The sequence below is a fragment of the Melozone crissalis genome, unplaced genomic scaffold (assembly GCF_028551555.1).
Source record: "Melozone crissalis strain CALT ecotype California unplaced genomic scaffold, PUWL_Pcris_2 ptg000086l_1, whole genome shotgun sequence".
Classification (NCBI taxonomy): Eukaryota; Metazoa; Chordata; class Aves; order Passeriformes; family Passerellidae; genus Melozone; species Melozone crissalis.
In genome coordinates, this window is record NW_026535863.1 from 719,344 (window position 1) to 732,113 (window position 12,770).

At 58.3% G+C, this 12,770-nt stretch overlaps 1 protein-coding gene across 3 annotated transcripts; it reads right to left on the reverse strand.

Moving 5' to 3' along the window:
• Positions 1-1,846: 1,846 nt before the first annotated feature.
• On the reverse strand, positions 1,847-11,681 carry TNNT2 (troponin T2, cardiac type). Of its 3 annotated transcripts, XM_054290673.1 has the most exons (17): positions 11,644-11,681; positions 10,060-10,070; positions 9,926-9,943; positions 9,277-9,306; positions 8,034-8,090; positions 7,463-7,495; positions 6,927-6,962; positions 6,694-6,715; positions 5,774-5,834; positions 5,554-5,670; positions 4,884-4,961; positions 4,691-4,801; positions 4,193-4,302; positions 3,572-3,662; positions 3,117-3,157; positions 2,450-2,455; positions 1,847-1,895 (listed from the first exon to the last, which is right to left on the reverse strand). In XM_054290673.1, the coding sequence occupies exons 1-17, from the start codon at positions 11,679-11,681 to the stop codon at positions 1,847-1,849; spliced, it is 909 nt and encodes a 302-aa protein (XP_054146648.1). The 3 variants fall into 3 exon arrangements, with proteins under 3 accessions (XP_054146648.1, XP_054146649.1, XP_054146650.1); XM_054290674.1 differs by lacking the exon at positions 9,277-9,306; XM_054290675.1 differs by lacking the exons at positions 6,927-6,962; positions 9,277-9,306.
• Positions 11,682-12,770: the final 1,089 nt, after the last annotated feature.

The following is a 12,770-nucleotide window of genomic DNA, read 5'->3' on the forward strand; positions in this document are numbered from 1 at the left end:
GGGTCTGGAGAATGGGTCTGCAGGGCTGGGAGAATGGAGCTGCAGGGTCTGGGAGAATGGAGCTGCAGGGCTGGGAAAATGGATCTGCAGGGCCTGGGAGAATGGGTCTGCAGGGTCTGGAGAATGGGTCTGCAGGGCTGGGAGAATGGAGCTGCAGGGTCTGGGAGAATGGAGCTGCAGGGTCTGGGAGAATGGAGCTGTGGGGCCTGGATGGATCTGCAGAGCCTGGGAGAAAGAATGGATCTGCAGGGAGGGCCCAGGAGAATGGATCTGCAGGGAGAATTGATCTGCAGGGCCCAGGAGAACGGATCTGCAGAGCCTGGGAGAAAGAATGAATCTGCAGGGCTTTGGGAGAATGGATCTGCAGGGCCTGGATGGATCCGCAGAACCTGGGAGAATGGATCTGCAGGGCCTGGATGGATCTCCAGGGCTGGGAGAATGGATCTGCAGGGCTGGGAGAATGGATTTTAGGGCCTGGGAGAATGGAGAATGGATCTCAGGGCCTGCACAAGGGAGGTGTTTCCAAGGCACACACAGCTGATTTCCCCTCAGTGCTCCTGTCTCTTGTTGCCATGCACCAGGCAGGCTGGAAATGTCCCTTGCTGGACCATCACCCAGCCACCCTCTGGATGTTTCCCAGTGTCCCAGCAGTGGCACCCCACCCAGCTCTCCCCTTTGCCCTCCACACCTCGGTTCTGAGGAGGGAGGTGGTGGGGAGCTGGTTGTCCTCCACTTGTGCCTCACTGATTCTGAGCCTCCCAGAGCCTTATTCCCCAAAACCTGGTGGTGTGTGTTGAAGGAGGGAAAATAAATCCTCATCCAACAGGAACACACGGGAGAAACCTGCAGGGCACCCCCACATCACCAGGCAAGGGATGGGGAGGACAGGCAGCTCCAGCAAGGGGGACATAAAACATCTCACCAAGGGACAAGATTCACCACCCTGTGCATCCTCCCATCCCCACTGCTCTAGGAAAGCCTCCTTGGATGCTGGATTTTGCTTTATCAACAGCATGGGACAGGCTGTCATAACATAACAGGGCAGCAAACAGCCCTCCAGGCCTCTGGCGCCTTGGGCTGGCTGCCAGCCCAGGTTCAGGTCCAGATCCAGATCCAAAACCAGATCCAGATCCACCAGGAACACTGGGGGGTCTGCAGATGATGTGTCCCCAGGGACAGCACACGTGTGACATGCTATGGATTCCCAGCCAAATGGAAGAGATCTGCCCCTGAAGCACAGAGCAGTGGCCTCCCCACACAGCTTTATCTCAAGGCTTCCTTGCATGCTGTCAGGAACATGCAGAGGAGGCAAACACAGCTGGTCAGAGCCTTTAGCAAGAGCTGGAAATAGCCTGGAAGGTGAGTTAGTGACTGTTCCATGGGCCAAGAGGCTTGGAAGCAGTGCCCTGTCCATGATGTCCCACAGGGGACCAGAGAGGAGCCAGTGGGGCTCTGGTACAGAAGTGGCCATGTCGAGGATTGCCCCAAGGTGCAGCAGGAAAAGCAGCTCAGAGCACTGAGGTGTGCCACCAAACTGCCAAGGCCTGTAGCTGAGCTGATGCTGGGAGGCACAGGGACAGGGCTTAGGGGGTCTTGGGTGGTTGCTGTGACCTCTCACAGCCTGGGCAGCAGGTGGGCAACTCCTGGAGCTGTGCTGAGCCTGGATCAGAGCCTCAGGATGGAGAGCACACCTGCACCCCTCAGCACCTCTTTATTTACAGACACAACAACACTGGGGGGTGGCAATGGGACACTCCTGAGGCCTCTGCCCCCTGGAACCCCCACTCCTGCAGCCAGGGCTCTGTGCAGCCCCTGCAGCTCCTGAGGCTCCTCTCTCCCTGAGCTTCTACTTCCTTCGGCTGCCCACCATGGTCTTCCCACGGGCACCCTTGGATCTGCAAGGGAAGAGGAACAGCACGTGCAAAAAGGCATCAGTGACCACACAGAGAGGAGGAGGTGCTGTCAGGGGTCCTGCAGCCTTTTCCCGTTGGAAACTGCCCTGGGGTCTCCACTGGCCCCAGCTAAACCTTGGGACCTGAGCCAAAGAGCCTTGGGACCCCCTGGGAACAAGCTCATGCAGTGGCCAGGTGATTCTAAGGACCCACCATTTCCCTCCCTTGTTTCTACCCCCCAGGAATCGTTCCAAGAAGAACTGACAAGCTGCATCTGTGGCTGCAGAGGGATAAAAGCAGCTGCAGGATCCTTCAGGACCCAGCCCATGGCTCACCTTAACCAGCACAGGGGAGCACAGAGGAGGAGTTTGGGTGGGCAGTGAAGGGCACTGAAGGGCAGTGAAGGGCAGTGAAGGGCATACCAATCCTTGGGATTGCCTCATCCCTGAGCCCTGCTTCTGCCCTGGGGTCCTGGTGTGCCTGCCACACACATGGAGTGGGACACACAGAGCTCCTGTGCAGGGACACACACAGCCCTCAGAAATGTCTGTACTCACCCTTTGCTGCAGGATCACACCGTGGTGGGGCAGGAGAGAAGAGAGATCTGGTGTAAGTGGTTGGGAGCTGCTGCCCCTGACACATGGGTGGGCTGAGCACCTCCCACATGAGGGGGAAGTGGGATGGGGATGTGAGAGCACCAGGGTGCTCCTGGGAGTAGGGGTCAAACAGCCCCTCCCATCCTCCTATGAAGGGCTCCCCAGCCACCTGCAGGGGCCATGGGCATGGGCAAGGTTCCCCTGGCCTTGTGGGCCTGCACAAATCCCACAGCCCGTGGGACTTCCCCTGCTGGACAAGCTGGGATCTCCAGCAGCTTCCTGAGGTGCTGGGCAGAGCCCCTGCAGGGAGGGGGTGGCTGGAGACTGGAAGGACCCCAGAGGACACAAAGCTTCCCCTGCAGAGGTGGGTTCTCCCTGGGGTCCATCCCCTGCCAAGGTCTCTGGGGAGGGGGGAGCTGGTGACAGTGGGACCATGGAGGTCCATCAGGAGCAGAGGGGCAGGGACTGAGATCCTGGGACAGACCTGCAGGTCCAGGAATGCCGGGCACCAGCAAGAGCAGAGGCAGGAGGGGGAAGGGGAGGAGGTGGTTTAGCAAGGGAGATCCACAGGGAGGGAACTGGGGAGCTGGAAGGGCAGGAGATTGAGGAGGGGTGGGCAGCCACTTACACTTTCTGGTGGTCACTGATGCGGTTTCGAAGAACATTGATCTGCAAGAAAAATGGTGGGTGGTGAGGTCTGGCAAGAAAAAGCTGCAGGTGGACAGTGAGGTCTGACAAGAAGCCCCAGGTGGGGGCAAGGCTGGCTGAAGATGCATCACTGCTCTCTTTTCCCCAGCAGTTTTTCTGTGGGGTTTAGAATCCCAGAATACCAAGATGGCTGGGGTTGGAAGGGACCTCCAAGCCCATCTCATTCCACCTCCTGCAATGAGCAGGGACACCTTCCACTGTCCCAGGTTGCTCAGGGCTCCATCCTGCCTGGCCTATGATGTATTTGCCCTGTGGTGGTGCCAGGTACACGTCCCCAGGAGCTGGGAGATCACTTGCACAGCCCAGCTCATCCCCTTGCTGGGGAGCAGTCAGGAACACAGAGGGTGGACAAATCACAGAGGCCCTGGGGCTCACCTCGTATTTCTGCCGCTTGAACTTCTCCTGCAGGTCAAATTTCTCAGCCTCCAGGTCATGGATGTTCTGCCACAGCTCCTTGGCCTTGTCCCTGTAGGAAGAGCCAGCTGGGGACAGTGCAGGGAAGGGCTGTGGCTCCCAAGGAGCTCAGCAGGGATGGGGCACTGGTGCCAACCCCTCATCTGCTCCAGGGGATGGGGCTCAGGAGGCTCCGAGACAGGGATGTGTTATCCAGGCAGTGAGTTCAGGACAAGAGCCACGGGGGAGGTCAGTACATATGGGGACACACATCCCACCCATGTGACCCTGGCTCCCCAGGACACCCCTGTCCCATTTGTGTGACCCTGGCTCCCCAGGACACCCCTGTGCCACCCGTGTGACCCTGGCTCCCTCTCATGGCTGGTGCCATCAGTTGCAGCCTGGCCATGGTAGCCCTGCACAGCCTTGGCACCCGTGCCCCCACGGGATGTCACAGCCCATCCCCAGCTGTACCATCTCCTCAGCTGGAAGCCCCAGAAGCTGTCCCCAGCCCAGGAGCTGTCCCCAGCCCGGGTTCCTGCCCAGGAGCTGTCCCCAGCCCGGGATCCTCCCCTGGCCGTCCCTCCTGCAGCCTGTGCTCACCTCAGCTTGTCCTCACTGAGGTGGTCGATGTTCAGGGGCTTCCGTCGCTCACTGAGGATCTTCTTCTTCTTTTCCCGCTCTGTTTGCTTCTTGCCACCCTTTTTCTCTGACTGAGGAAACCATCAATCCACTGGAGAGAAGGAAGTCTGCCCAGCCTTTGCTCTTGCCCATCCCCAGTTCTGCACCCGACACCCTCAGCTTTTGGGACTCCCGAAGCTCATGAAGTCCTTGAGGACATTTTGGCAACAGTGGACAAGCCACCTTGTCCTTGTCCCCATCCCTGTCCCTGAGGCGAGGCTGGAGCTGCACATCTGCAGAGCAGGGCTGAGCTCGGGGCCGCTCTGAGCTCACTTTGGCCTGGTTACTCCTGACCCAAGCACAGTTCCCTGTCCCACCTGCCTCTAAACCCCCAGTGTCACATGGATGAGGCCAGCCCATGGCCAAGCCCTCCCCAGGGGCAGCAGTGGCTCCATCCCAGCCCCTTGGGGAGGGTCCCACCTTCTGCATGTATCCCCCAAAGTGCAGCATGTTGGAGAACGCCTTCTTCTTCCGCGCTTCCTCCTCCGCCCTCTTCCGTGCCTCCTCCTCCTCCTTGCGGGCTCTTTCCTCCTGCCAGGGTCAGAGGGCGGTCAGCAGTGGATGGATGGACACACAGCTCGTGTCCCAGGCCCCATTTCCAGAGGGCACTCACGGCCATGCGGGCCTGGCGCTCCTTCTCCCGCTCGCTGCGGATCCGCTGCTGCTCCGCCCGCTCCGCTCGCCGCTGCTCCTGCACGGAGAGGGGACCTGGGCTTGGACACCGCTGGGAATCGGCACCCTCTCTGCTCCCAGGGACCTGACCCCGAGAGCCCCGAGAGCCCCAGGGGAGCCTGGGCACAGTGACCCGGGGAGAGGTGCATCAGCCCCAGGCACCGCAGCACCACCGGGGGCATCCCAGCAAGCAGGGACAGGATCCAAGGAATGGCTGGAGCTGGGCCAGGGCAGGGTCAGGCTGGAGAGCAGGAAAGGCTCTTCCCCAGAGGGTGCTGGCACTGCCCAGGCTGCCCAGGGAATGGGCACAGCCCCGAGGCTGCCAGAGCTCCAGGAGTGTTTGGGCAGCATTGCCAGGGATGGGGTGGGATGGTTAGGAGGTCTGTGCAGGGCTAGGGGTTGGACTGGATGGTCCCTGTGGGTCCCTTCCAGCTCAGGGAATTTTATGGTGTGCAGGCACTGGGGTTAATAAAAATCTGGTTCAACCCTCAGGCGCTGTCCTGCAGGGTCAGGGGTGTCCCAGGTGTGCCAGCACTGTGGGGAGGGGACAGTGGCTGAGTGCCCACAGGACCGGGTGGCAATAGCCAGAAAGGGGAAGGCTGAACACGTACAATCCTGTCCTTGAGGGACAGCAGCTCCTCTTCCTCCTTCTTCCTGCTCTCAAAGTGGGCTTCAATGAGGGCCTGCAGCTCATTCAGGTCCTTCTCCATGCGCTTGCGGTGAATGTCCTGCAGCAGGCACAGACAGCCAGGGCTCCAGCAGCTGCTGGGCACTGAGGGGGAGCAGAGGGAGGGCAGCACCCCCAGGGGTGGGAACTGGGCCATAACTTACATCAAAATCCAGTCTCTCGCCATCTGGGATCTTGGGGGGCACCAGGTTGGGCATGAAGACTCTGCAGAGGAGGGGGAGCCAGAGCACGAGGGGGCTGCAGCAGGTCTGGGACAGCCCGTGCCCCTCACCCATCCCACCCCCTGAGCCCCCGGGGTGCAGAGTGGGCACAGCTGGAGGTGAGGGAGTGCAGTGCATCCTGCTGGAGGTGCCAGCTGGGCAGCCACAGAGGAAGAGCTGTGGCATTCCCTGGAAATGCTCCCAGGTGCCTGCATGGCTGGAATAACCCTGCAAGCTGCAGTCCCCTGAGCTGGCAGCCACCCCCTGTCCCCTCAAAGGGCACTGTGGGCTCTGTGTGACCTGGCACAGCTGGATCCTTCCTCCTGTGGGGCATGAGGGAGGGCAGGAGATGCCCAGCAGGGGCACAAAGGGATGAAGGGATGATGGTGGCTGAAGGCAGATCTGCCTCTCACACTGCAGAGTCCCAGGGGCCCAGGAGGACCCCCCAGGCTTCCTGCAATGGTTCACAGTCCTGCTCCCTTGGGGTCAGTCCCTGGCACTCCTGGACACATGTGCCTCATGCCAGCCATATCCTGGGCTCTGTGTCCCACGCTGGGGTGCTCTCACACACACACACACCCACACCCACACCCATACTTCTGCCACCTGCAGGGTCACAGGGCAGCTGAGCTTCTCCAACGAACACACAAAATGCTTCAGAACTGCCTAAAGACCTCGTTCTCAGGGTGTCCTTCACGGGCTGTGTTTTGCTGTCGTTTCTCTCCCTTTTCTCTTCATGCCCCAGTCCCACCCTGCCCTGGAGGCTCCCTGTGCCCTGTCCCTTATGGACCAGGCTCTGTCACACACAGCCTCTGCCCTGGCACAGCTCAGACCTTGCCACGGGGAAACCCTGCCACACTTACTTGGGTTTTGGCTTCGATTCCCCTGCAGGTCCCGGGAGCAGCACAGAAAGACAAGGTCAGTGTCACCGAGGGTTCCTGTCACACCCTGAGCCCAGCCCTCCCTCTGCCCAGGGAACCCCCCCAGCGAGGGGCCAGCCCTGTGCCCCCAGTGTGCCCCAGGTGTGCCCCAGGTGCTGCTGGCTGAGCAGGGCACAGCTGGAACCCCATGCAGAGGAACAAGGGTGATACTTCACCTTCCCCGGGCTCCTGCTCCCGCTCTCCCTCTCCACCTGTGGAGATACATGATGCTTTGTGTCCCCGTGGCCAGTCCTGCCCAGGGACACTGTGGGGGGCTGTCCCCTTCTTTCCTGTGCTTGTCCCCACTGCAAACCCCAGCTCCATCCCTGCAGGATGAAGGGAGGGACAGCAGCCCCTGAGGGACACCCCTCACTCACACCCCTCACTCACAGGGGAACCAGGAGAGCCCCAGGTGCTCTCAGGAGGAATCCAGACAAGTTTTGCAGAAGCTCAGGCTGGAAAAGCAGCAGTGCCTCCCTCTCCTGCTGTATTTTGGGTGAATTTCTGCAGAGGCAGCACAAATCCATCCCTCCTGCTGCCCCTGTCCTGCTGGGGGATGTGGCCATGGCAGCTCTGCCCCTTTTACCACAGATTGTCCCTTTGGTAGCAAATAAATTCAGCACCAAAACCTCATTACAAGGGCCCAGTGTCTGAGGGGAATGGGATCAGGACTGGAATGGCCAAACCCATCTCTCCTCTGCTCCTGCTTTACCTTCTCCTGCTGCTTTCGTTTCATCTTCTTGCTCTGTTTAAAAGCAATGGGAGAAGATGAGCACCCCTGGGTGAGGGCAGCCACACCCCAGCACAGAGGGGCCCCAGCACCCTGACTTGGGGCCACAGCCAGGGTCTGAGCCTGCCCCAGCAGAGGGGACAGCACAGGGTCACACACCATGCCCCAAAGCCACCTCATGAAACCCAGAGCTCTTTTGGTGATCAGACACATCAGAGCTCAATCCCAGCTCGGGATACCCCCTCTAAGGCAATGGACCCCTAGGTGACCCAGGCTTGGCCCATTTTAGGCATTATTTCAGAGGGCTGGACACAGCCACCAGCAGCAAACACCATTTGTATTTCATGGATTTCATTACAATTTCATGTTTGTAGGGCCCAGACAGAGCAGGGAAGGGCATCTCAGTTTGACACCCCCTTACTGCACAGCCCATCTGGGTGATGTGCCCCTGTCACAGCCCTGCTGGGACATCCCAGCCCCCAGTTGGCAGCCTTGGAGCTGAGCATGGCCCAGCCAAGCCACCATGGTCCAGCCTGGCATGGTCCCCACTCACCTTCTGCCTTGGCTTCTGTGGTCTCCTCCTCCACCTCCTCTACCTGCTCCTCCTGACCTGTGCAGGGAGGGCAGAGTGAGCACAGCAGTGTTCCCTGGCTCCTGCAGCTCCTCACATTCATCCTCCTCACGTTTATCCCTGCAGCTCCTCACACTCATCCCTGCAGCTCCTCATGTTTATCCCTGCAGCTCCTGCAGCTCCTCACACTCATCCCTGCAGCTCCTCATGTCTATCCCTGCAGCTCCTCGTGTTTATCCCTGCAGCTTCTCACCCTTATCCCTGCAGCTCCTCCTCTCATTTATCCCTGCAGCTCCTCACCCTTATCCCTGCTGCTCCTCACACTTTTCCCTGTAGCCCCTCACACTTATCCCTTCAGCCCCTTACATTTATCCCTGCAGCTCCTCACATCTATCCCTGCAGCTCCTCACATTTATCCCTGCAGCTCCTCACGTTCATCCCTGCATCTCGTCACATCTATCCCTGCAGTTCCTCACATCCATCCCTGCAGCTCCTCACGTTCATCCCTGCATCTCCTCACATTTATCCCTGCAGCTCCTCATGTTTATCCCTGCAGCTCCTCACACTCATCCCTGCAGCCCCTCACATTCATCCCTGTTGCTCCTCACATCTCTCCTGCTTTGGGACAGAGCCCAGAGGGACCTGGGCAGCCTCAGTGGCTGGGGAGCAAAGGGCTCCTCTCTAACCCTACCCAGGGCTGCCTGTGCTCCTCAGGGCAAATCCCCCTAAATTAATGAAATGCAAGGATTTGTCGCGACCTCCTGCCTTGTCCCTCATCCCCTCTCGCTCTGCCGATCCCTCCCAGCCCAGGAAGGAAGGAGGGATCCCCAAGGCTCTGCTCTGGCAGGGAGCCCCAGGGCTGGCTGAGGATGCTCTGTGACGCTGCTGGAGCCTTTTTCCACTGGAGGGAGCAGCGTCCCCGCGGGATTCCCCGGCGGAGCCTGAGCGATGCCGTGCCCTGGGAACACCCGCGGGGCCACGGCCACGCAGAGGGGAAGGAAAAGGAGACAGCAAAGACAGCAAACCACGGCTGGCAGATATAGAGACAAGGCACAGACAGAGGATGGACACACAGCACAGCAGGGTATGGCAGGAGTGCAGGAAGAAGAGAGAGAAGTGGAAGAATGAAAGAAAACCATTCCCCAGCCAGGGAGAGGCAGAACGCATGGAGCCAGGAGTTCTCCCGAGAGCAGAGAGAGAAAATAATGAAAGGTGCAATAACTACCGTCATCTTCCTCTATCCATTCTTCCTCTTCTGAGCCAGGGAGGAGGGAAGGAATAAGCACAGGGATTAGTTGGGTGCCACAGAGGTTGGGTGTGCGTGAGGTGAGGACTGGAGCACAGCAGGGGCTTCCCCTGCACCTTTCTTTGCTTTTACACTTAGGGTGCTTTGCCTGGCAGTGCCCTAGAGCAGCCATAGGCTCGGCTCAGCCCAGTTCAGCCCAGCCCAGCCCAGCCCGGCCCGGCCCAGCCCAGCTCGGCCCGGCCCAGCCCAGCCCAGCCCAGCCCAGCCCGGCTCCCATGCTGGGTTATGTCCCCATCAGGCCGAGGCAGTGGCAGTTTGAGCTTGGCAAGGCTGGCACACGTTCAGAAGAGGCTCCAGCTCCTGTTAGGATGTTGGGATCACCCCTCAGCCCACACCCCTGCCCAGCATTGCCAGCCCTGCTTTGAGTCTCACTGACAAAAGAGATCCTGAGAAAATTCGGACTGGTTTGACCCTACTGATGTTTCAGGTGCAGGCATCTCAAACATGGTCACATCAGCCTTTCCTGGACATGGTTTGCCCATTGCAGCCCAGGAGCTGACCCCCAACCCCCAGCAAAACACTGAAGCCCTCTCCTTTGGCTCTTGGTCCTTGCAGGTGCAGCTCCTACCTTCCTCCACGCACTCCTCTTCAGAGAGCACACAGGGCACAGACAGAGAGAAGGGAAAGAAGCCTCGGGTTATTGGAGTTGCTCTGATCAGTTTTTGGCCTCAGGGCAGCTGCAGGTGCTCCATGTCCTCTTACCTTCCTGCTCCCTGCAAAGCACAACAGGAATTTAGAGTCAGGTTGAGCTGCTGGAACAGGGCCATCAGTGAGGCTGAGGTGAGTCTGGGGCTCCTCAGGGCTCCCCTGTCCCACAGCACAGGCCATGGCTGCTGGGGGGCTGGAAGGTGGCACTGGGGACAGGGACAAAAGCCCAGGTCACCTCAGTGAGGCTGAGGTGAGTCTGGAGCTCCTCAAGGCTCCCCCATTCCACAGCACAGGCCATGGCTGCTGGGGGGCTGGCAGGTGGCGTGGGGACAGGGACAAGGCCCAGGTCACCCTGCAGGCTGTGGAGAGCAGGGCCTGAAGGTCTGGACTGGCACTTTTTTGACAGTGGTGAGGGCACTCCTCCATTTTGCAGCATGAAAGATGAATGACCTTGGCTTGTAATCCCAGAAATGGGAATCTCACATCCCACCTTTGCCCCCAAGTCCTTCCCTGGCCGTGGGGGAGATGCACAGCCCATCCCAGGGTTAGGTTAGGACTGAGTCTTTTGTCCTTGGGTGTGTGACAGCCATCTTAACATCTTCAGTGTCATGCTTTTTATAAGCTACAAGAACGTGAAATTTGGTGGGTGATTGCTTGATGATTTATCATCATGGTTTGTATTTTTGTTTGGTTTTTTTGGGGGGGGTTAGTTCTGGGGTTAATTCTGTGTTTGTTTGGGCGTGGTTGTGGAGTGATGATGACAGTTGGTTATTGATTTTGACACCAGGAAATATAGAGGAAGGTTAATTGAAAGTGTATTGATGACAAATGATTTGGATAATGTAGGGATATATGGTTTAATTATTTGACCAAAAAAAAGTCAAGATAAAAAAATGGATGCATAAAATTGAATTTAAATACTAGTTCCTGGTAAATTATAAAATAATTAATATGTCTGGCAGCCATTACACTATCTGTAATAGTTGCTAGAAACACATGAGTCTGGTGTGGCACTGAAACCCCAGAGGGCTCAGGTCCTTTCCCTGCAGGTGGATGAGCAGTGGGAGCTGTGTTGGAGCTCACCCCTATAACCCAGCCCCATCTCTCCAGGATGTGCCTCCATCAGCAGAAGCTGCTCTCAAATCTTGGAGAGTGATGCTCTGCAAGTGGCAGCAGGACCCAGCAGCAGCAGATTGAGTTTCCCATTTCCCCACTGACTCTTGGGTTTTCCCATCTCTATCCCACACATTGAGACTGCAGCATTTTTAATACAGCAATCATCCTTGTCCTGCTCGTGGCTGTGGGTACAGCTCCCCACACAAACTGTGTGTGTTAATTCAGCAATCAAACCTTGTCCTGTCAGTGGGGAGGATCCAGCTCCCCACACAAACTGCCCCTGCTGGGGTCAGGCACACAAACTGTGTGTGTTAATTCAGCAATCAAACCTTGTCCTGCCCGTGGGGAGCATCCAGCTCCCCACACAAACTGCCCCTGCTGGGGTCAGGCACTGCCAGGGCAGGGGGGCTCAGGCTGGGGGTCCATGGTGGGTGCTGGGTAACAATGAGAGCACCCCCAAGCAGTGCTGCAGTGGGAAATGGGAACAGGGAGAAAGAAAGGGGTTAAAACCACCCCACTTACTGCTCATACTCCTCGGTGACCTCCTCCGTGTCTGACATCCCTGGTTCTCTGGCAGAGGTGGAGGCAGATTGGAAAAAGTGAGGGTTAGAAGTGAGATAAGGGCTGGCACAGCCTGTCCCTCAGCACCAGGACAGGGCCACAGAGATGCTGCCTCTCTCCAAAGCCCTTGGAGCTGCCAGCTGTCCCCAGCCAGGCTGTGACAGCGTTATCTCAGCAGAGATAAGGTGCCTGCCCCCCCCATCCCGGGATCACAGCATGCCCCAAACAGGAGGCAGGAGGTTGGACACCACCTCTGTGACACTGATAACTCTGTCAGGAGCATGTCCAGGGCACTCAGCCCCCTGGCCCAGCCCTCTCAGGGGCTGTGTTTGCTCAGGGCACAGGAAAATCACCCCATTGCAGTGTTCAGCTTGTTTTGCTTCCTGACTATTCTTAGCCCAGGGATGACCCCTTCTCTCAGATTTCCAGCCCTGCACCAGGCACAGCACAAGCCCTCAGCAAAGCCTCCCAGCCCAGCCCTCCAAGTGCAGAACTGCTGGGAAAGGGGCAGCCTGGCCTCAGCAGGTGCATTTTCCCCCTGTTCGCTAAAAGAAATAATTAACAGCCTGGTTTAGTAACTTAGCCCTCATTTTAGGGCTAAAACATCTGCAGAAACAGCTTTTCATCCTCCCAGCACATCTATCTCCCTCCTAGCTGTGCTCAGGAGGACTTTGCTTATCATCTTACCTCATCTGACCTTCACCCAGCACTGCACTGGGAAGATCTGCACCCACCAGCCCCATCCCTGGACATCCTGGAGCAGCCCAGAGCCCCATCCTGAGCCCAGCCCAGAGCCCAGCCCAGAGCCCCAGCCCAGCCCTGTCCCCTGCTCGTGCCAGCCCTCAGCAGGGCTGAGATGCCACAGGACGATGCAAGGCAGCTCAGAAATAACTTCCATGTGCTGAGGCACCTGTTCCCAGAGCAGCAAGGCTTCCCTGCCGCTGCTACCCAGAGTCTGGGAGCAACTGCTCCTGTTTGCATCTGTCAGGCATTCATTACCCGGGATGGGGAGGCCAGGCCTCAGGAGTGCTTATTCAGGATGCTGGAGCCAGGGCTGGAATGCTCAGGCATGGCAAAGGGGCATTCCA

What these genes read in the sequence shown, in the direction of transcription:
- TNNT2 (XM_054290673.1), bottom strand. Translation starts at nt 11,681, where the DNA reads ATGTCAGACACGGAGGAGGTCACCGAGGAGTATGAGCA. An exon ending in CACAGAAGCCAAGGCAGAAG is followed by an intron (nt 7,496 to 8,033) that starts GTGAGTGGGGAC and finishes GCTTTTAAACAG; the next exon opens with AGCAAGAAGATGAAACGAAA. An exon ending in AACGAAAGCAGCAGGAGAAG is followed by an intron (nt 6,963 to 7,462) that starts GTAAAGCAGGAG and finishes GTATCTCCACAG; the next exon opens with GTGGAGAGGGAGAGCGGGAG.